Raw genomic sequence first — 23042 nt, 5'->3', positions numbered from 1 at the left:
AGGAGCAGGAGAGGGATTCAGAGATCCTACAAAAAAGCCCGTAGATATTCATCCCACAGAAGAAATTTTCCTTTACTGATTCTTTTCAAATAAAGGCTGTGGAAAGTAGACTAAGCAGTGCAAAGGAGTTTTGCTGGAGAATGTACTGAAAGTAGTTGGTTGAGGGATGACAGTCTTCATCTTCTGGACTTGTCAGTCTGTGTATCAAATCCTGTTTTCTTGCAGAGAGATGTCTGTAGTGATTCAATGTAAGGGGGAAAGGAGCATGGATTTATTCTATTAGAGCAGTTTCTTAGGCCACCCAACTTGATTAATTAAAGATCTTAAGCTGTAGTTACTGTTTCTCCATAGGTGACAATAGTGGAGAAGGCAGACAGCTCCAGTGTGTTGCCCAGCCCATTATCAATCAGCACAAAAAACAGAATGACATTCCTCTTTGCCAACTTGAAAGACAGAGACTTTCTTGTACAGAGGATCTCAGACTTTCTGCAACAGACCACTTCAAAAATATACTTGGAAAAGAATATTTCTGGAAGCTATATTAGCTCAGATGATGAGGTATGTGGAGGAACATGAATTATTTACTAGAAGGAGATTTTAACTGCTGTGGTCAGGAAAAACCTCTAAATTTTGTAAAGCTAAATCTCTGTAGACAGAAATGTTACCTCTTTTATGCTGATGCCTTTAGCTTCCTTAAGCTGAACAGTTAAAGTCTTACAATTAGGATATCTAAGAGAAAAAACACCATTGCTTTGGAAAAGCTGCTCTAACTCCTGCTGCTGTGTTCTGAAATTAGTGGATCTTGTTGGAAGTTGTCCTAGTGAACTACCTGGTTAATTGAATTATACTGTTTAATATCTATTGACTTGTCCAAGTCAAAATGTAATTGTGGAATTTTAATACTTTGAATAAATTGTGAGTTGATAAGAAACTCTATTCAAGACCTTAGCTGCTAAATCTCATCCTTTGATTCTTCAGAAAACGATGTTGGAGCTGAGCAAGTTTTTATGTGCACTGCTAGCAAACTTCAGAACATAGGAACTAACAAAAGAAAAACAAACCACCCATGACCCTGAACTGGACATCAAATGGCCCTATTCTGAGCCACCTCCCCCTTTACCCTTGCAAAGTAAATGGTTCTTAAACGACATTATTAAACTTTTCTCAAGCACTTTGAATATCAAGGCTTCTGCTAAATTCCTAGAGTTTAGGTACGAAATTCAGGTGCTTCATATCGTAACCTCACCAGATCTGTTAAACACAAATTAATAATTACAAGCAGTAGTATTACATTTAATAATATGACTATATACATAGACATGCATGACTGCTTATTTCAATTTCAGGTGTTTGGTGTGAGCTGCTACATGAGATCTTACTGTGATAAATTTTCAAAGCTGTTTGAGAAGCTAGAAAATTCTTTTTCTTCAAAAATATTTTCTTCAAAATATTTTTCTTCCAAATCACAGTCTTTTAAATTTTCTGTAGAATGTTTGTTGTTTATTTTTTTAAAGTGAGGTTAAAAAAAGAATATATTCTGTGTATGTCTTTATAAATATATATACACAGATATAAAGGTGCACACACACACACAGTTATATATTATGTATAAATCTTCCATCCTGGGCAGTCAAGGAGCCTGTGGAGTCAGCAGTCGCATGATGTTGACAGGAGACCAAGGGAGCTGGTTTAATTGTCTGGACCTGCTTAAAGTTAACACTATCTAAGCAATTCTAGTTCTATGATCTCATTATTTGGGGCAGGGGGGAGGTTGTATGTAGAAACAGATAACAATTTCACTCTTTTATGCTGGTTTAATTTCTACTGTCATCCTGTCAATGTACTTGGGTGGTTTCGTTAGTTTTTGTCACCTATTAACATATGTCGATTTTGAAGTAAAAAGTCCAGACTGTCGGCTCAGCCCCATGTCTGTACTGTTTGTGACTGCTTTCCACAGGTGTTTACAAGATCCAGTAGTTTAATTTCTGCCAGCCCTCATAAAAGCGTCAGCTCTGAGTCAGAGGGAGAGCGACAGTTCAATCTCAATGACAATGGCATTCCAACAGCAACTCAAGCTTTAATGACAATGTATCGGCGGAGGTCACCTGAGGAGTTCAACCCCAAGCTGGTAAAATGCACCTAGAAGGGCTGTATCTGACTAAAAAAGTTGTTAAATTATGTTTTGTTTCAAATGCACGTTTCTGACCCAGAAGAGTTTTGTTCTGCCACAGACAGTTGAGAGGCAGTATTTTTCATAGAAATAAAGCATTGAATGTACTGTCATTCTACTAGTACAAACAACTTTACTACATGAAAAAGCAAAGTTGGATGTAAATAAAGGAGAGGTTATATACTTTTAAGTACAACTGCTTTAACAATATCCTTTTCACAGCAAAATCTACTGGGATGGAAGCTAAGAAACGGGAGGAAACCAGCCCAGTGAGAAGAGAATTGGACTGTAGCCAAGTTATTTCTTACTCGCTTGGAAAGTGAGGACATGGCAGGCCTTTTAGCATTTCAGTGGGGGAGAGTGTTAGACATTGAAGCTGCATCTTTATGCCTGCCTTTCTTTGCATTTAGGCTAAAGAGTTTTTGAAGGAACAGGCCTGGAAGATTCACTTTGCTGAATATGGCCAAGGAGTCTGCATGTATCGCACAGAGAAAACCAGAGACCTTGTGCTGAAAGGCATTCCAGAAAGCATGAGAGGGGAACTTTGGCTCCTGTTCTCAGGTAGGTATTCCATCTGAATATGACAGTGGGATATAAGCAAAAGCATGAGGGAAGAAAGGATTTCAAAGATGTTTAAAGGTGCAGGTAATAAGCATCTAAAAATATTTGGAGCAAGTAGAGCTGTGACTGTTAGCAGGCGCCAGACTGGTTTAGACAAGAGTTCTGTTTAGACGAGTAAATACCCTTTCTCAAACAGGCTCAGATAATTAGGAAAAAATCTAGAAAAGCAGACTGAATTCTTTGTTACCAGAAGCCAGCAGTCTAGGGGTTTCTAGATGTTCAACAACCACCAGCAGACCTAATTCCCATTTGTTTAAACATTTCTGAATCCAGTTAAGCTTTTGGCCTTCACAGCAAATTGTTGCAAGGAATTCCAAATTATAAGCATGTTGCATGGAACAACTATTTTTTTTTTAAAAAGTAATAAAAAAAAGTCATTTTATAATTTTATTACATGCCCCTAGTATGTGAAAATGGTGAGAGAATATTCCTGTCCATCTTCTGTGCCAGTAAGTATTCTCTAGACCTGTGTCCTCTTAGGCTGTTTTCCAGAGTTAAAGAATTTTATTGATTTTATTACTAGTTATATGGATATCAGTCCATACCTCAGACTTTCTTCATAACCTTTCACTTACTGTATGCCTTCTCTAGCTCTGTCCCTCCTGGAGATAGTTACTACAGCTACAACCACCATATAGGATATGAGCTTACCAGGGACTTTATATAGTGACCTAAAGATGCTTACTGGTTTGGTTTTTATTTCTTTCCTAATAATGCTTGATCTTGTACATCTTCTCTTTGCTACTGGGCATTAAACAGATGTTTTTAGAAAATATGTACAGGAACGCACAGATCTGTCCTGTGTCTGATTAGTAGCTAGTTTGGACCAATCTTCATGGTGTATGTGTAATTAGAATTTCTTATGTGCATTACTTTGCTGCTGAGATTTTAATTTCCAGAGAAGTTATAAAGTCAGAAGGGAAATCTCACAGCAACTCTGCAAGCATGCCAGAGTATCCCCGGGACAGGCTAAGTGCCCTGCCCAAGATGTCAGTGTTATTTTCTGAAGCAGGAATAGAGCTCAGGAGTTTCTGTTTCTTGCTTTTGGCTGACAGACTGTATTTCCTGCAGCCAAGCATTAATCTGCTCCCTCCCCCAGGCAAGAAGCTTTCTCAGAGGCATGTTTTGAATAATGTAGGATAATCAAACCTGTAGCCAGCTGCACAGAGAGCTCATGATACTATGCAGTGACACAGCTGGTTTGTTCTTCATGCCTCTCTTTTCTTTCTGGCTGAGAGAGAGGCTTTATCTTTTTCCTTCTTCCTTGTTGTTTGGTGGGGTGGTTTGGGTTTGGGTTTTGTTTTTTTTGTCAGTCTCATTATAAAATGCATCTAGTCAAAAAGGGGTGATACCTCAAGCACCTAAGGAAATCTTTTTAATTTTTTTTAATCACCTTTACAAAAATAGTTTTTAATTTTTGCTTTCCAAGTGCTTGTTGGTGACATTCAAGATGAAAGAGGAGCAGAAGATCATCATGTTGGAATACAGTAACTGGTAACCCTTGCTTTTTTCTTCTGGTTTTAATACTGTTCTCACACTCCCAGGAGCCATTAATGAAATGGCCACTCACCCTGGCTATTATGAGGACCTGGTGGAGAAGTCGATGGGGAAGTACAATCTTGCTACAGAAGAGATAGAGAGGGATCTGCACCGCTCCCTTCCAGAACACCCTGCCTTCCAGAATGAGATGGGGATTGCTGCTCTGAGAAGAGTCTTGACAGCTTATGCTTTTAGAAATCCAAACATAGGTTATTGTCAGGTAATTGAAATATCACAGCACTTCTTCAGTTTCTGAGGTTCCAGTTCTTTCGTTATGCTCCCATTTCTTCAGTCACATACATGAGTATTTGACTGTGTCAAGTCCACTGACAGATGTATAATGCTGTGAGGTAAAGCCTCAATGCTGCAGGTTTACAGTAGTGCTGGGGCCAGAGGGATTTGACACAAGGACCTACTCTAACAGAAGTGTTAGCAGCACATGCTGAGAGATATGCATCATTTTCTGTAAGCTTATTTTCTGCCCATAAATCTAGAAACTGGACAGAGGATAACAACAGGGTGTACTGAAGTGCATCTGCAGAAAATAACAAATGGCCCCTAAGGAAAGTTCTTTTCTTTTAAGGAGGAAAAAACCTGAACAAACCAAGTGTTCGGCCTTAACTTCTTACCTACTTTTTCGATCTATTAGTTGTAGTAGCCCTCCAGAACCTCCCTTACTTTTTTTAAATTATACCATTGAAAACTAAACTAGGGAAAAAACCCTAAACAAGGCAACATGGAAAATATCTTATCACTGTACATCACAACCATGCATTGGTAGAGTTAATGCTGACCAGTGCATGGTTTTGGAGTTCTTATGCCTGTGATTCAGATCACTTTAGTTTCTGTCCCAAATAGTTTTTTCTTGCTATGTAACTTTCATTTATCACTTGAGCCCTTTTTTTGCCTTCCTACCTGTTCTTGCAGAAAGGAAACTTGAATTAATGAGTTTTAAGATGCCTGATTAATGTTTGACTGGTAAGGCCCCTAAATACAACATGAGTAAGTGAAAATACTAGCAATTCTAACAGGTATTAAATAATTTATGAAGGTAACTAATATAAAACTAAGTCGTAGCTACAAGAACTTTTTGTGAAAGTTGTAACAGAGCAACAGTAGAAAGACACTGAATCTGTTTCTGAAAGCTGTCACAGTAATTGTTAATGGCCTTGAGTGTTGGTCTGTGGCATTCAGAATCCTGATTCACAGTTACAGTGAGAATTCAGGCACTGAAGTCTTTCATACGTAGTAGACAAGATAAAAAGGAATAATAGAGACTTTTGTCTATGAATTGTAATGTTTTTCTGAGTTTCAGTTGAAATCTTCAAACAGGTAATGATCAAGCTGGAGTCTTAAAATGTTACAGGACCTGAAATGAGCAGCCAATTCCTTAGGAGGCAAACTGTGAGGAAAATGGTACAGAAATACTTCAGACTAACAGAGATGTGGTCAAAGATTGTAAGCAAACAGTTCAGAGGTCATTGTATAATGCTGTGAACTGTCATATACACATGGATAGCAAGCAGCAGCAAGAGACTTTTGTTCCACTATGCTCTGGTTGTTTGTGACTGACACTATTACAGGCATTTGCCTGAGCCCATAGGTTGTGTCATGACCTGTCTGCAGGAGCAGGAAGCGTGGGGAGTGCAGACTGCATCTGTGAGCAGTCGTACAGCAGCAGCCCTCAGTAGTGCATGTGGGAGGCACTTTGTCTGCATCAGACCTTGATTCCCCAAGAGCACCTGTTGGCAGGATATCAGTAGCAGTGTAGCTGGATGCTTGCAAACCTGAGTTGAAAGCTTGATATTGAAAGGAAATCTTGATTTATTTTTCTCTTGGGAGAAAAAATAAAAGAAACAAAGCCAACTAATGATTTTTTTCTGTGGTTTATTTGAGACTTTCTTAAGCCTTCTTTGAGCACTGGGAAAACACTGCTATTTTTTACAGGAACAGTTTGGGTTCTGCATAGGAAGATTAAGCTAATTTCCTAACCATGAGTAGATATTCACTTATTTGCCCAGTTACTGTGCTAGATATTGAGTAAATGGATCTAGCAATTTATATTTCTCCTTCTTTCAGGCTATGAACATTGTCACTTCAGTACTCCTCCTTTATGCAAAAGAGGAGGAAGCTTTCTGGTTGCTGGTGGCTCTGTGTGAACGTATGCTACCTGACTACTACAACACAAGAGTTGTTGGTATGTTATGGGGAAATTTTCTAAAATGACAGTGCAAAAATTAACCAAAATAATTGGTATTATTTGTATTGAAATAAGCATATATGTAGATGTATATGTGGCATAGATACAACTGTGAGTGATAGTGGCATGATAGCTTGTTCAGAAGCACAGAAACATTTCCCTAAACAGATACTGTGACAGTTAATAGTGTTTTCACTTACTTAGGATTAGATGGCAATTTTAAAGTGGGCTTAAAGTAAAAAAGAAATGGGAGGCTAAAATTTAAATTTTAGAAGATCCAGTTATCTAATTAAGGTAAGGTGGAAACGGGAGCTTTGGTAATTTGCAGTAGAAGTCTCTATGCCTGCTTACCTCTGATTTGAACTGACACAAGTATCTGAAAGCTATTGTTATTAGATGACAGTTTCCTTGTGTGTGTGGAAGTGAGTACCTCCTCAGTTTATCATGGAAACTATCGTTACTCTAGCTCACAAATGTTTGAGTTACTGATTCAACCTTAGAAATCATTCTTCCTGGCCTGCTGTGTTATGGCATAGATATATGTGACACAGGGTTCTTCTGGAATAAATCCAAACTCTCACAGTCACCCTGGCCTCTTCCAACAGTAGGTGCTGAGAAGTCTTACTCCATTTGGTAATGGTAAGTGCTAAACCATCATATAACTTCTGTAGGTGCTAGATCAGTATGACCCTTTGCTAGATCTTATCTAGTGTGTAATTAAAAAAAGCTTATTACTGTTCAATTGGTATGTACAGTTAATAGTGGAACAGACTCTGTTACTTATCTGAAAGTGAGAAAAGGGGTCTAAGCATCATGTAGAATATTCTTAGGGTTTGTATTTACATATTCAATATATGTGTACATATTTTTTTTCTCACCTAAGTGGTGATACACTCAGTTGCTCCTGAATTAATGGACATTCAACCTTATTTATTTTCAACAGGAGCACTGGTGGATCAGGGTGTCTTTGAAGAGTTGGCTCGTGACTATGTTCCACAGCTTTATGACTGCATGCAGGACTTGGGTGTAATATCCACCATTTCCCTGTCCTGGTTCCTCACTCTTTTCCTCAGTGTAATGCCATTTGAGAGTGCAGTGGTGGTTGTGGATTGTTTCTTCTGTGAAGGAATAAAGGTGATATTTCAATTAGCGCTCGCTGTCCTCGATGCTAATGTAGACAAGCTGCTTAACTGTAAAGATGATGGAGAAGCCATGACAGTCTTGGGAAGGTATTTGGTATTTGAAAATAGTCTCTTAATTTTATTTTTTCTTTTTGCTTACTTGTCTGATTTGTGTTTTTTTTTATGTTGGAGCACTCAATTTAAACCAGTACAATACATGTATATGTTTTATACACTCATAGTTCACTTTCACCCCTATGAGGTACTCTTTATATTATTGTAAGATAATGTTAAGTGACCAACAAGATACAAATTCTTCTTACAAGAGATTCATATAAACTTCCCAAACCTGGTTACAGGAACATATTTTGGTTTGTTATTTTAGTTTATTACATATTTTTTGTTACTTCATCTTTTGCCTGCTACCTTTTAAATGTTTCTAAGAAAAAGCCTTGATGTCAAGGGAAATTGTATTGGGAATGGACTAAACAGAGCTCAGAAGAATTAGGTAGGCTCATGAATGAATAGATTTCAGTGAAACAGGAGGCTGATAAGCAGTCTGGAAAGAGTAATTTAATCCAAACTAACACTGCTGAGAGTAATTTCTGATTTCCTTGCATTTGTTAGTAGTGTTTAGTTTTCAAGATGCTGCTGAAGCTTTGGAATTTTTTTACTAAAACCTTACTGTTTTGGTTTTTTTTTTCTAATCTTAAATATTATTGTGGCTGTGTTTTCTCTGAAGCAAGCATCAGTGCTTGTTGAGGATTTAAGTGTTCTGCAGCTGCAGGATAGAAGACAGATGATCTGCATCAGTGGGAGGAACAAGCCCTAAAGCCCCTTGCGGCAAGGTTGGGCTGTAGGATAGGGGGGGATAAGGTTAATTAATTACCAGGGTTATTTTAGCTCTCTTTGAGGAAAAGTAGTGTTAGGATTTGCCAAATTACTTGCATCAGAAATAATTTCATTCATTAGTAGAGAGCGGTTAGATAATTTTTATGTTTAATAATCTATATGTAACACTTCCTCTGTTAACCTTCAGAAGAGAGGGGGAGTCTTGGGTTTCTCATCTCTTTTTTTTTCCCCATCAGATACCTGGACAGCGTAACTAATAAGGACAGCACTCTTCCACCCATTCCTCATCTTCACTCACTGCTCAGTGATGATGTAGAGCCTTATCCTGAGGTGGATATCTTCAGACTGATCAGGTCTTCCTATGAGGTAGGATAGCATTTCTTAACAGGCACTTTCCAGCCCACACTAGTTCTGCTTTACAGAGGAATTTTATACTCTGTAGTTTGGCTCTGTTTGGAACTGGAAGAACTCTGAAATGGGGCAGGAGAGAGGGGTTAGTCTTTCTTTTAATCAAAACTTGTAATTGGAGCTGTTTTGTAGAGAAGCCTGCAGCATCAAAGGAAAGCAGTCCATAACCAAAAAGGGATTTACAAACAAAAGGCTGAACTTGTAATTCAAAAAAGGTTCATTCTCTTTTAAGCTTTTTCATGCTTTTCCATACTGAAATATTAGTGAAATCTGTATGATCTCTGAAGACCTTTATAGTATCATTGGAACTTTGTTTCTCTGACTTTTTTTTCGGCAAATGCTGATTATGGCCATGGGCCACTAGCTTCTGTGTTATCACCAAAGGTAAAAGAATTTCAAGTGAAAGGAGCAGGTAATAACTAATATATGTAAAGCACAGGACAAACCCTGCAAAAACCCTAAAATTTGCAAGCCAGTTTCATTGTCCTTAAATTTTAAAAATAAGCCATCAATTAAAATACCCCTGCTGATACATGATACATGATAAAGGTGCACATCTTTACAGATAAACACAGCTTTAGCATTTATTTAATCAAGTTTATTAATTTGAAAATGTATCACTTGTTTTACAAGTGGCAGACTTGATATCTAGGATTATTGTTCTTGCTGGTCATCTGTGTGTTTCTAAGTATGTTACAACTGTTTCCTTGATGGCAAAAAACTTCTAGTTATAGTTCACAAAAATAAATCTTAGGGATTAGGCATTCATCTTTGTATGAAATAATGGAGTATTATTCCTAATAGGTTTTCCCCTTGGATGCTTCTGTAGTATGTACAGGAGTTCCCTGAGACTGTTATGTGCATTGTGGACAAAACTTCTGAAAATAAGAATCATGCACTTCAGAGAATCTTCTTCCTAATGGAAGTTGCATCTTGATGCTTGGTTTCAGATCCTCATGAATATGAGAACTGCTAAAGTAATTCTGTCTCAGCCATTAGAGAACAAGTTAGTCTAAATTATCCACTCTCTCTCTAGAAATTAAAGGCATATTCCTGGACAAGCTGAGATAAAACCCTGCAGAAGGAGTTATGAAACAATCTAGAGATAGAGATTTGCCAACCAAGAAATTTCTAACCACTGATTATGGTTGAAAATACGAGGAATTGTAACTTAATATGAGATCTTTCAAATGAAATGAAAATAAGTTATAGGGAGAAATAAAATCCAGTCATGTATTCTCAAAGTCGTCACAACTTTGTCATGTGTTAGAAAAATGGCCTAATAGCAATTTTTAACATACACTGTCTGTGGCTTATCACATAATTAAATTAATTTCTCAAATACATTAAAGGCAAGCTAAGTATTCAAAATATTAATACACAGACGATCCTGTACTTCTTTTTATCTTTTAAGAAATTTGGAAGTATCCGAGCAGATTTAATTGAACAGATGAGGTTCAAACAAAGGCTGAAAGTCATTCAAACCCTTGAAGATACTACAAAACGCAACGTGGTAAGTACTGAAATAATGTCCTTTGCAAAGACTAAGGTCAGTTTCTGAAATTTAAGTTAGGTTTTCTCTGAGACATGAATTTCAGATCTGTAACTGTTCACTTTATGTTTCAAAAGGTGCGAACTATTGTGACAGAGACTTCTTTTACTATCGATGAACTGGAGGAACTGTATGCTCTTTTCAAGGTAAAGTTAAGTGAAGATCACATGCCTGCAGGAAATGCAAACATTTATTTATTTATGTGGTGCTGTGTCTTTTTTAAACACCAGGTTGAGTCTGTGAGTTACTTACTATCAGGTATGTTAATATAAACTTGAATTAGCTGCACTATTATTGAATATACAAAAAACCCTGCCAGCTTTTAAAAGCTCAGGAAGTAAGTAATTCACTAAATATTTGTCCATGGAAAAAGTGATTTACTGATGAAAACTATTCTAATGAAAAAGTTAATAGGTAGAGCTCTTGGATCAATCTTCAGAGACTTGGGTATGTCTCTCTCTGCCTGACCCAAAATTTGGAATTTAGCACAGAAAATACCTTTATTATCTCAAACAGTTAATACTTCTATATCACAATAGCTAATTTTTGCTGTTGCTAATTCTTTAATGTATACTGCATTATATAGAAATTCAGTGTCACAAAGTGATGTGTCTTTGTAAGTTGATTGTATGGCAACACCATCAGATATACAAATATAAAGGTGAGCAGTTAAAATGCCTCAGCTTTACCTTCATGCACAGTGGTTTAAAAGACAATACTTCCTTCCTCTATTTTACTATAACCAGAAATTTTTGTTTGTATACCATGAAGAATTTCTTTGCTTTAATTTTCCAAACTGTCATGTCGATTTTTAAATTGTCCAAATCCTGTAATACCTTCTTTCAAACTTCTGTGGAATCAGTGAGACCAAGTCAGACAGTCGTCCCAGGTTGATCACTGGGCAGTGCTATGGCTTCAGAAGCTCTAAGCTTCTGAAGCTCCAGAACTTTCACTGACTTCAGTAAGACTGAAAGAGTAGGACTTCAGAGGGTGTTTTTGAGACTACGCAGTGCAGCGAAAACTATTTCCAATAAAGATCTCTTTTTGTATGCTCTGAAATTAAAGATTTAATGGGAGTCCCCTTTCTGGGATCAGGTTAAAGGGGGTGACTAAGCAGAACAAGCCTGTGTGTATATGCAAGTCATAGCTGCTTACTGCTTTGTTCAAAACAGGTATTTCATGTTTTGACTGCCTGAGAGGCAGAAAAAGTTTTGCTTTATATTCTTTTTTTGTAAAGGGATGTCTTTTTGTGCTGGTTAGAGGAGAAACCAGTTGCAGAAGTGCAAGGACTAGACAGAAGGAAATCCCTCTGCTAGCCTTGTGGTGTTTTAAGAATGTGTGTTTTATGAGTTGTCTGGATCCTTTTCTAATCATTGATAGCCATGAGGTATTTACAGAGGTGATGAAAATCTCACAGCATTTGCCTTCTGTTCAGGCAGAACATCTGACTAGCTGCTACTGGGGAGGAAACAGCAATGCTCCTGACCGGCATGATCCCAGCCTGCCTTACCTGGAGCAGTACCGGATTGACTTTGAGCAGTTCAAGGGGATGTTTGCTCTCCTCTTTCCTTGGGCATGTGGAACTCATTCAGATGTCTTAGCTGCACGCTTATTCAGGCTTCTTGATGAAAATGGAGACCTGCTCATCAACTTCCGTGAATTCGTCTCAGGGCTGAGTAAGGAGAATTCACAGCACTCTCAGAATAATCTGACCAAAACAGTTTGTTTCTGAAGGGGATATAGTCCTTCAAAAACACAGACATTATGTTAGCTATCAGATAATGAGTTTGACATATACCTATTTGCATAAGTCAGCTTTGTTTTAAGAGCTTTTCACTCTACCGTTCAGTTCATGTTATCATGCCTGTGTCTGTGGTTCCCACTGGGGTTTAAGCTGGTCTCAGTAGGTGCAACTAAACTAGCCAGTGGTGGATCACACGAACTACACGTCCAGTAGGGTCTGAGGGTTTCCCTGACCACTAGCTCTCAACACAAAAATTACCTGCAACTTGTGTGTTTACTTGGTGTGATTAGTTCTAATCAAAGTGTTTCTTTTGGGAAAGTCTCTTCTATGCTCTTCTGTAGTGTTCCTGTCTCAGTGACACTGTGTTTTGTTATCTGCTTCTCAAACTTTCCCTGAAAGTTGGGAATTTATACTATTTGTCAATGCTACCAGCTCTGGGAAGGGAAGAGAGGCAGCGTTTGCTCCTTTGGTTGTTCAAGAAGAGTGCTTTGGAGAACTTGATGTGCACATGTAAGGAGCAGGGGAATGGTAGAGTGAGCATGATGGTTTTCTTTTCGCCTAAGTTAAAGTGCTTCTCTTTAAAAGTCTGTGGACACCCCATATACATGTGTCCCTGTGTGAGGGGAAGGTATCACACCTTGCCGTACATGCAGTGAGAGGTACTACCTATATTACTTCTGAAATCAATAACCAAAACTGCAGACTAAGGGAGAGCAGGATCTAAGTCACCTGAAAAGGAGAGAGTGGAGGTGCAGGTCAGATAGACTGAACGTTGTTAATGGAAATTATAGTCCATGCGAGTCTTGAGGAAGTAAGATTTCAAGACGTGAAAGTCAGTATCAAAACAAAGGGAATGTGCAAGCCAGGATTAACATGAAGAAGCAAAGATGAGGCAAGAGCCGACCACCTTTTTATTGAATGTAGCAGGAATTATTCCCTCTAAGCGACCAGCATCTTGCCACCTATCATGTTATTTCGTGACAACCTCACATTTCCTCTAGCTTTATATATATCCTTTTTGAGAGAGAAAAGGTTTACCAATCTGGCTTTCAGTGACTTTGTGTAACAGTATTTTTAAGGATTAGGACTCCAAATGGAGCCCTACGTTAAAGCCTCTGTTCAACAATGGTAACACCTTTCTTTTGCAGGTGCAAAATAGCTATGTGACAGTGAAACTGATTGCACACCTTCCCTTCATACCACCCAAAAAAAGCAGTGCTTCCTGTGATGCAGTTCTGAAATGTATTTGAGGGACTGCTTGCCTGGTAACACTTAATGCCTTCTGAGACATGACCCGCAGGTTAACTACTCCTGCTGCTTTCAGGATGCAGTTAAGCATGTTACAGCATTTTTTAGAACCAATAGCGAGTAATAAGAACAAGGAACAGTGTTGAGCACTGTGAACAGAAATGAATGCACAAACGTGGCTGTAAGCCATCATCAGTGAACAAAAATCTTCAGTCAAAACTGCTCATTCTGCAAAACTACATTTTTTCAGAAACCAAGCCAAATGTGGCATAGCTTGAAAGCTTTTTTAAAAAAACAAAACATCTCAGCACTCCTACCCCGTTTTAGTTTAAGAAGCACATGAACAGTAGCAAAGACAACATGGTCAAAAAAAAACAACACAGGATATTTTTGAGCATGTTTCACCATGCCCCAGGACTTTTAAAAATTGCACAAACATCAGCTGCTCACCAACCCAATGTGCCTTAGCTAGGAGTATATCCTAACTGAGGAATATTTTCTGTTGGAACAAGACGCATCTGCTCAACAGGGGACTATGTTGCCTTTTCCTTGTGGCTGTGCCAAAAAGCATTGCCAGAGGATGGGCATTCTGGAGGTGACCTGTGGGCACTCTCCTCTCTCTTACTGTGTCCAAACAGCAGTATTGAACTCTGGCCCTGGTTACTCAAGTCTGTCTTTCCTATGGGAAGCTTCCTATTCAAGTACTTTCTAGGCATGGCCCATCTCAGAGGCCATGACAGCTGAAGCAGCCATGGCACCTGAAGCATTTCTGTTTCAATGGCCTTACTGCATGTAGACGTGAGGATTTGTTACCTCCAAGCCTTTATTTTGTGCTTACGAGCTCCATGAAGAGGAGGTAAAAGGGGATGCTATGTGTCCCACCATGGACTCATGGCCCTTTCTTTTTTGTCAGCATGAAATCATTTGGATATGAGAGCACTCGAATTGCAACTGGGAATCTCCATTTCCTTTTCATAGCCCCTGCAGCAAACAGTTCAAGAACATCCTGCTTCAGGTGCCTCCAAGGCCTCAGCTGAGCAAAGATGGAACAACGTGGCATATTCTCTACATTTACTGTGTTGTGTTACTGCAAGTTTAAATAAATGGGTGATCTTGATTGGTTTGCTCCAGGAGTTGTGCTGCTTGGAAGGGGTTCTCAGCCTTGGTTATGAGCTGTTTGGGGTATTCACTCATGAAGAAGCTCACTTGCACTCCCATACCACACTGGTCGTCAGTAGCTGACTCAGGATCCCAGTAAGCCGGAGGGGTTTTGACATAGACTGAAAATGATCTCCTGCCTCCCATCGTGGTTTTGCAATACTCTCTTCTCAGAGCATACAGCTCCTCCACCTCTCTGGTGACAGCTGGTGAATGCATCACTCGCCACAGCCTTGTGCAAAAGCTGTCACCATGAAAACTGTGGTTCTTAATGAGTACCTGAGTGTGTCTTTTTTTTTTTTTTCTGAAAACAGCTTTTCTCCAAGCTTGGGTTGCAGGAGGATGTTCAGAAAGCAATGTGTTAACCTCACCACTCGTGATCCTTTCAGGGAGCAAACACTTCACACTTGTCCACCTGTGTTCGAGAGAGGGGAACTGAAGCCAACACTGTAATGCTGCTACAAAGTTTTATATTAACAGACTGAAGTTCTAACCTGTTTAATCGCTTTGTTAACGGCTTCAAAGAAGACAGGGAAAACTGTGCATATATGACAATATTCCCAGAAAAGACTGGACAGTGTTGACAGAGATCAGTCAGAAATAGGGCTCAGTGAAGGTTGTTCTAGTCATGCCATGAGAAGAGGTGCGGTGGTCAAAGCCTCAGAGGGGTAAGAGCAGGTTTGTGTGAGAACATGGGATGCCATGTGAGGCTTTCACTTGCTGCTTCAGGTAGAAAGATTCAAAGGGTGTCATCATGCTCTCTTCCAAGCACAAATTAATTTAAAACTTCTGGATAAAAACTGCTGATACAGCATCTGAGACTTGTACTGTAAAAAGGCAAGAACTGTTGAAAGTTGTTGGAGATTTTAAGACCTGTGATACCAGAGTGTCGGGATGTTTTTCTGGTTGTGACTAAGAATGGTCTTACCACTTCAGCAGCGTCATCTACATTTCTGTTCAGGGATGCAGGGGCTGTGCAGGAGGCCACTGAATTCTCTGGCCTCTCCTATGACATTATCCCTGTACCACAGTGTGCCATACAAAGGTCTCCCCTAACTCTTTGTAATAGGGGCACATCTACCAGAGGTCAGTTCCTCTTCATGTCTTCATGAATGTAGCCTGATTTTGTCATTGTTTAATACAGCATCAATCCTCAATCAATCTTGGGTAGCCCACTGCAGCTGGCCTCCTTATTGCCAGTAGGCCATTCTTCCCCCTGTAAAATTTCTCACCTCTGCTGGGAGACATCCAGAGGTTTGTCTCTGAGGGAGCCCAGATAATGCCTTTGGTAGACTTGTCCTGCATTGTGTTGTCTTCATATCTTACGGGGGAAATGTGCATTTTAAGGGGGAAAAAAGGCCTGGCATTAGGAAGCACACACAGATTCATCTCAGGCAAGAGCTTTTTCAGTCCTTGTCACATCTGGGGACAGGGAGAAGAACAAATCTACATATGTCACCAGATGCCCTGTGCCCTGAATCCTATTTTGGTGAATGCATCCCTAGCCATTGCTGCAGGGTGCAGGACTGCAGCCCATTCTGTGCTTTGGTTATTTCATGTTGCCTGTAGCAGTGGGGCACTTCATGCAGTACCTGGGTACATAGCCTAAGACATAGTTCCACAACAACAGAAAGCATTATCTGCACAGAGTGGCAATCCAGAGAGGAACACAAGGAGATTTTGTGCTTAAAAGGGACCAAGTTGAAGGCAAAATGGCTAATGAAGATGTACTCAATTCTTTGGCCTAACATCTGTATTTATTGTAGTCTTAAGCTTTACAGTAGACTGTGATTGTTAGTATTTGCCAAACCCCACTTGGTAGTTTGCATAGCAGAGGTAAGTTGACACAGTAGCCTGTAAGGTAAAAATAAACCTCTGTGTAACCTAATTAATGAAGGTTAATTCATCTGTTTATTGATTACATGTCTAAACAAGATTTTTTAAGAAGTCTAATTATCAGTTATTTCCATACTTGAAAATTAACTCATACCCATTTAATTAATTAGAAGGAGGGGCTACAATAGAGCTGGATTTCATACAGCTAATGGCAGTGTGGACCAGAAAGGAGAAGGGGCTGCAGCAGAGAAATCACTGGAAAGTGTTGCATGAACATCAGTTTATCCCAGGGCTAAGCTGTGATAAATGCTGTTTACTTGAATATCTCTCTCTTTTTTTGGTAAATACTATTCTAAATCATGTGATGTTGTTATTGGATCCTCAGATCAGGTCATTTTGAAGTCAACACAAAAAGGTCTTCTTAACTTTCAGCTGGAGGCCTTTGAGTGGTAATGTGATGATCACAGATTATTTTTGAGCCTTATTAAACAAACATTTAATGAAAGACCCAAGGTTGAAGTCCAAAATTCAGGGTGAGGTGATCTGTGTTCTCTTGCTATTTCTACTGCAGACCATATGATCTTAGAAGTCAAGTGACTGCCTTATGATCTTGGGATATAAAAGGAGTACAGTGATGCCCAGAGATAATGTAACAGCTTCTAAAATGAAATGTTGTGGCAATAATAAATAGATTTGCATTTAATGCTGAGTATTAACATACTGTATATAATGCTATTTAGGTGCAGCATGCCATGGAGATCTTACAGAGAAGCTGAAGCTACTGTATAAAATGCATGTTTTGCCTGGTAAGTAAATTATGTTAAAATAGCTATTTTCTTGTTGAGAACAGAAATTTGGAGCAGAGTTGTTTCTGACTAGCTTTCTCAATTAAAAATTACTTTAGCTATTTATGCAGCAGTAAAATAAGAGAGCTTCTACCTAACCAGACACAGAGTTGGAATGTCTGAGAGCACCCATGCAGCCTTCTATTGCTCCGGCCACAAACAAGCCATTTATGTGTCTCTTGCCTGTTTAGCTGGGGTTGGTGGCTTCCCCCTGTGCAGAATAAATATGGTCTTCAGCATTTGTTATCCTAATGCACTTTATTTAACAGTGAAGCCAGCTTAAAATGTTCCTGCATTTCCCAGCTACTCATTTCTGTCCCTGGGCTTTCTTCTTAGTTTCCCCTCTGGGCTGATAACAACTGTTTGCAGAGGGAAACTCCGGATTGTTTCATAGATGTGTTTTCCAGGGAGCTGTACAAACTATTGGACTCAGCTAAGCGAGAAAGAAATTTTGGGGTGGAGAGAGGATGGAAACATCTCAAACCAGTTTTGCTGCTGAAGAAATGAGACCCTGGAACTCCATCTTCGTAGCTTGTCATACCTCTGCCAAAAAGAACCTATTGCTGTCCTCACAAAATCTATTATTTAAGTATGTTGCAGCTGGTTGGGTAGTTTAATTCTTGTACATATTTACATCCTCTGGTAAAGATACCTAGAAGCTTTGAGAGGACATTCACCTTCATGTGCTTTGAACATGTTTCCCTGGTTGCTCTCAGCTGGCTTTGCTGGAGATAGGCTTGGGCAATTCACTAACTGGAAAAAAAATACAATTTCATTGAACTATAACAGAAGAAATAAATTTTTAGAATGCAGCTTCTGTTATTCAGGAACTGGTAAGCTCATGCCAAAACGTAACGGATGGTTTCCAGCTAGGAAATTATTCATACCCTGCTTAGGACATGCTGAGCTGCACAGAAGAAACCAAAGGAAGTAGACACAGGAAGATGGGCAAGCCAGCCTCCAAAGGCAAACAGCTACTTGTTAGCCGGACAATATTTGGTACTGGGGAGGAGACAGTAGAGGTCCAGTTGTGCATCTCCTGTGGGCTGAAAAAAGATGATTCCTAACCTATCACAGCCTCACACTTACACTTACAGAAACTGACATCATGTATTAATGGAAGCACGTTCTAGTTTTTAATTAAAGGGTAGGATTTTTAATGAAAGAATTTTGTTCTATTGCTTAGATCCATCCCCTGAGCAAGAAGAGCCAGACTCTGCTTTTGAAGCTACTCAGTACTTTTTTGAAGACATCACACCAGAATGCACACATGGTAGGCATCTTTGGTCTTGGGTATGAAAAGGTGAGGTAATGCATTTCAAACACCTTGCCTTTTTAGGAAGCTACTTCTTTATGGGATTAAACTTTGTAAGTGAAGTATTCTCTGTAAAAAGCAGTTTGTAGTCTTTGTGTGTATTTTTATATCCTTAGAGGTACAGGTGTGTGTACAGTAAGAACTCCCCTGGATTGTGCATTGCAGAAGCACTTCCAGGATAATGTCATCCCTGTGTCGCAATGAAAGAAGCTTGGTGTTGAGAACAACATATATGCCCTGATGGAGAATGAGAATAAATACAGTGACTTTCAAGATATACGTGGATCAAAACTTAAAACAGTCTAAAAAACTGAAGCTGAAAGACACAGCAAAATGTAGTTCAGTGGTTTGAAGTCTTTTTGTGCCCTAATGAGAACCTGGTTCTCATTGCTGTTGTCTTAAATTGCATTCTCTTTCTTGAGATAATACTTGATGTTACATTTCTCTCTAACTCAAGGAAAATATCTCCCATGCTTCAGATCACAGGGGGCAGGAAGGTTGGTTGAAAATACAGATAAGAATTGACTAGAGATGGCATTTCAAGTCCTGACAGGCAAAAGAAGACGCACTAATATAATCACCAAACATATCCTGCTAGAAGCTGGTGGTGTTGTGGTAACACAGGCTAATAATTGTACTAAACAAACAAAACCTGTCCTAGTATCTATATTAGTAATAATATGGAATTTGTCAGCAGATTTAAGAATAAGCAAAAATCTTAATTTAGTCCTGTCCTTTTTACTCTGCATTTTCTGCAGTGTAAACATTTTCTGTATTTTGCACTGTGCACATGAAGAGTATGTATGTATCTAAAACCACACTGATCTCTCTCTCCCCCTGCCCCTCCACTTCCTAGTTGTTGGCCTAGACAGCAGGAACAAACAAGGAGTAGATGATGGGTTTGTTACAGTGAGTCTGAAAACAGACAAAGGTATGCGTGGTGTCTCCATTTGAATTACATCTTTCATTTCTTGTAAAGATGCTCCTTTTGAAAGTGGGAAAAAAAAGTATTAATTTAAGGTTTCTTCATGGACTTTCTCTGCATCTGTGGATATTCACTGACAGTAGGCAAGAAGACCTCACAAGAGAATCGAAATTATCTGAGAATGTGGAGCCAAGAGAATAAAACCAAAGCAAAAAATGCAAAGGACTTGCCCAAACTGAATCAGGTACTTCTGCTGACACTTGCTTCTTTTTCATTAACTATAAACTTTCTTCACATACCTACCAATATTCAGTACATTCACACTAAATAAAGGTTTTACTTTGAGGCATACCATTTTTTTTACCAGAGCAGCAGTCAGCTGATTTCAGAAGTTTGTTGTTTTCAACATACTGTCACTGGCATTCTGCTCTCAAAATATCCTAAAAGTGAGATACACACATGTAAGAATGACAACATATTATTTTGGTCTCTAGACAAAGGTTGAGATGACACTTAACATCACCAGCTATCTCATAATGTCACGTTACCTGAAAGAAGCATTTTATGTTTTGGAATTTATACAGTCAGTCTTATTCTCCTTAGGACCATAGCAGCTAAGGAGGAGGAGGCCCATTGGGGCAGCTGTTTCCTCCAGAACATGTAGGGAAGGTTTACTCCCTATAGATCAGTGCTTCTTAAGGCAGCCCTAAGCATGTCTCCTTTGTATTTAATTCATAAGTTTTTAATTCCAAAAGGCTTGCATCCAGCTAAGGTACCACTGTCAATTAAGAGTGCTGCAGGTCTCTCATTTCGTTTTTCATTACTTCTCATTAGTTTTATTAGACCCCTAGTTATACTTAGCATCGTTCCTACAGGAAAATCCACCAAAATGAATGCCAAGTCTCTCTGCTCACCCTCTGTTGCCCTCCTGTGGCTGCAGAGAAATAAATTTGTCATGTGTTGGATGTAACATCTAGTGTTTTTTTCTAAATAGCTTTGAGCGAGGCAACACATCTGGCTGCCCAGTTATAGAAAATGCTTTCTAGACTATGCCTAGATTATTTCCAGTTTCAGTTTAATCACATAAAATACCGTGTCTTACCTCCATTCCAGACTTTTAAAACTGATTTAGTAGATCTCAGTCCAAATTGTTTCCTGCTCTCTCATTACTGTTTTCTCCCGCTGTGTTTAGGGACAGTTCATTGAACTGTGCAAGACAATGTACAATATGTTCAGTGAAGACCCCAATGAACAAGATCTGTACCACGCTACAGCTGCTGTGACAAGTTTGCTTTTGGAGATAGGTGAGGTTGGTAAGCTCTTCAGCATGCAGCCCACAAAAGAGACAGATGGCAGCAGTAACAGCTGCAGCAAGACTATTCAGAGCGAGCTGTTTCAGAAGAAAGAGCACCAGCAGTACCCCCTTGGACAGCACAAGCAGTTCCAAAGCAGCCTCGTCACCAATGACGAGGAGGTTGTTTGCACCGACAGCACCCTGGGCATGCAGATGGAAGACATTAAGCTCGAAGACTCTTCTCCTAGAGACAACGGAGCCTGTTCTTCCATGCTAATTTCCGATGATGACACAAAAGATGATAGTTCGATGTCCTCCTACTCAGTACTGAGTGCAGGTTCCCATGAAGAAGAAAAGCTGCACTGCGAGGACATTGGTGATGATACTGTTTTGGTCCAGAGCAACCACACGACTTCTCTTCGTAGAAGCACTAGCATTGACAGAGACTGGGCCATCACCTTTGAACAGTTTTTAGCCTCCCTTTTGACTGAGCCAGCACTGGTTAGGTATTTTGACAAGCCTGTATCCATGATGGCCAGGATTACTAATGCTAAAAACATAAGGATGATGGGTAAACCAATAACCTCGGCCAGTGACTATGAAATCTCTACTATGTCGGGATAAAAAGCATTCGGGGTTTTTATTATTTTATTTTTTTTTTTAATTCTATATTTATTAGTACCTGGCACGAGCCCTTGTATTTTCAAAACATGTTCGTTTTCACTAATGCGAAAGTGTTGGAGTGCAAACTTAGTTATCTTGAAGTATAATCACTCTTTCTGTGGGAAATGTTACACAAGTGCAAATTTTAATCAAAATACAGAAAAAAAATAGCAGTTGTCAGTGAAGTGTGTGTATTATTAACCTTGCTGTCAATATAAAATGGTAAATATTAGCTCTTCATTTCTAAATGTAAACTTAATGCCAATATCTATGTGCATTTTTTAAATAGACATATATAGAGATTTGATTATTGGGAAATAAATTTAAAAAATTAATTACCTGCAATTTAGAGGGGCACTGTCAACCTGAATAGGACCTCAAACAAAATTAAGTTCCAGCAACATCCATGAAGGATAATTTTGTTTCATACAACTGTTTGTTTCCCCCCACCCCTCAAAGGGGATAATGGGTTTTAATATATGCTTTGATTTTTTTAATATATGAAAGATCACTTCAGTGACACTTGCCTGGCCCCTGCCTTCCTCTGCTTGAGGCTGATGCACTCAAATAAAAGTGAGAAGGCCGTCCCAAGCCTAGCTGGCACATCAAGAGAGTGTAGCTAAATGTGGTGATTCCTGCTCTGACAGAAGGCAGAGCCCATTTGCCTTTCCTGGGGTGCAGCTGCCTCGGGCTGCACTGGGCCCAGCTGAGGGAAAGGTCTGTCCCAGCTGCAGCCTCCAGGGAAAGATTTCCAGCATGACCCTGCCTGGAGCTGTATTCCTAACCACTGGACTTGGAAGCTTTGCTGGTGTTCTTCAAAGATAGTGTATGCAGGTCCCAGAACAGATTGGTAGAGTCTCTTTTTAAAAGCTGAAAACTGTTTTTTTAAAAGTTTAATATATATATATATATATACACACACACTTCTAAGGCTGGATATACAGCATATATATAGTTTAGCTCTTAAAACTAACCTTTACCACCAACCTCTTATACCCTTGTTAGATTAAGAAAATAAAAATCTGTATTGCTTAAGTCTTCATTTACAACAGTGTGAAGTAGCAGTAATGAAAAAAGTTTTCAAGATAATGTAACTGAATGTTAAGTCTTACTGAGAACACTGTCACTTTATATAAAATACATAGTATCCTGTATCAACTAACTGAATAATACGTTAAAATGAAAACTGGAGCACCTGCACTTTGAATCCTTGCTTCTTTTATACAGATATTCAGCATTTTTTAAAATTTTGTTAGCTGTTTTTTAATTAATGTGTTCAGTTCAGGATCATGCCTACATGTCTAATCTTTATTTGCTGGTTTGAGAATATTTTCTGTAAAGTACTGTTCATTTTTTTTATACTCCTGTATATTGCATCCATGTAACTTGCAGATTTTTTAGCAGAACCTATGTTCAATTATTTTGTTTTACAAGAATGCTTTTAAACTGTCAGATGAAGTGGTTTTTAACCACAAATAGGTAATGTGAACAAATAAAGTACACTCTGCACAGATTTGATTTTTAACTATTAAAGTCATGCTAGAGGAAAAA

The 23042-nt window shown here is 39.0% G+C and overlaps 1 protein-coding gene across 3 annotated transcripts in view; it reads left to right on the top strand.

Annotated features, from left to right (window-relative positions):
• TBC1D9 (TBC1 domain family member 9) overlaps positions 1–23042 on the top strand; it is a 50603-nt gene extending 27561 nt beyond the window's left edge. Inside the window, exons 7-21 of one of the 3 annotated variants that reach the window (XM_051618342.1) lie at positions 352–558; positions 1958–2128; positions 2581–2731; positions 4336–4550; positions 6410–6527; positions 7474–7759; positions 8740–8869; positions 10326–10424; positions 10541–10609; positions 11899–12139; positions 17190–17255; positions 18481–18567; positions 19466–19540; positions 19675–19778; positions 20727–23042. In XM_051618342.1, the coding sequence (XP_051474302.1) occupies positions 352–558; positions 1958–2128; positions 2581–2731; positions 4336–4550; positions 6410–6527; positions 7474–7759; positions 8740–8869; positions 10326–10424; positions 10541–10609; positions 11899–12139; positions 17190–17255; positions 18481–18567; positions 19466–19540; positions 19675–19778; positions 20727–21452 (2745 nt within the window). In that variant the 3' untranslated portion in view covers positions 21453–23042. The remainder of the gene's footprint in view (positions 1–351; positions 559–1957; positions 2129–2580; positions 2732–4335; positions 4551–6409; positions 6528–7473; positions 7760–8739; positions 8870–10325; positions 10425–10540; positions 10610–11898; positions 12140–17189; positions 17256–18480; positions 18568–19465; positions 19541–19674; positions 19779–20726) is intronic. The other 2 variants (XM_051618344.1, XM_051618345.1) reach the window with 2 other exon arrangements.

Source organism: Apus apus, chromosome 4 (assembly GCF_020740795.1).
Source record: "Apus apus isolate bApuApu2 chromosome 4, bApuApu2.pri.cur, whole genome shotgun sequence".
NCBI classification, from domain to species: domain Eukaryota; kingdom Metazoa; phylum Chordata; class Aves; order Apodiformes; family Apodidae; genus Apus; species Apus apus.
This window is presented reverse-complemented; position numbering and strand designations above follow the sequence as displayed.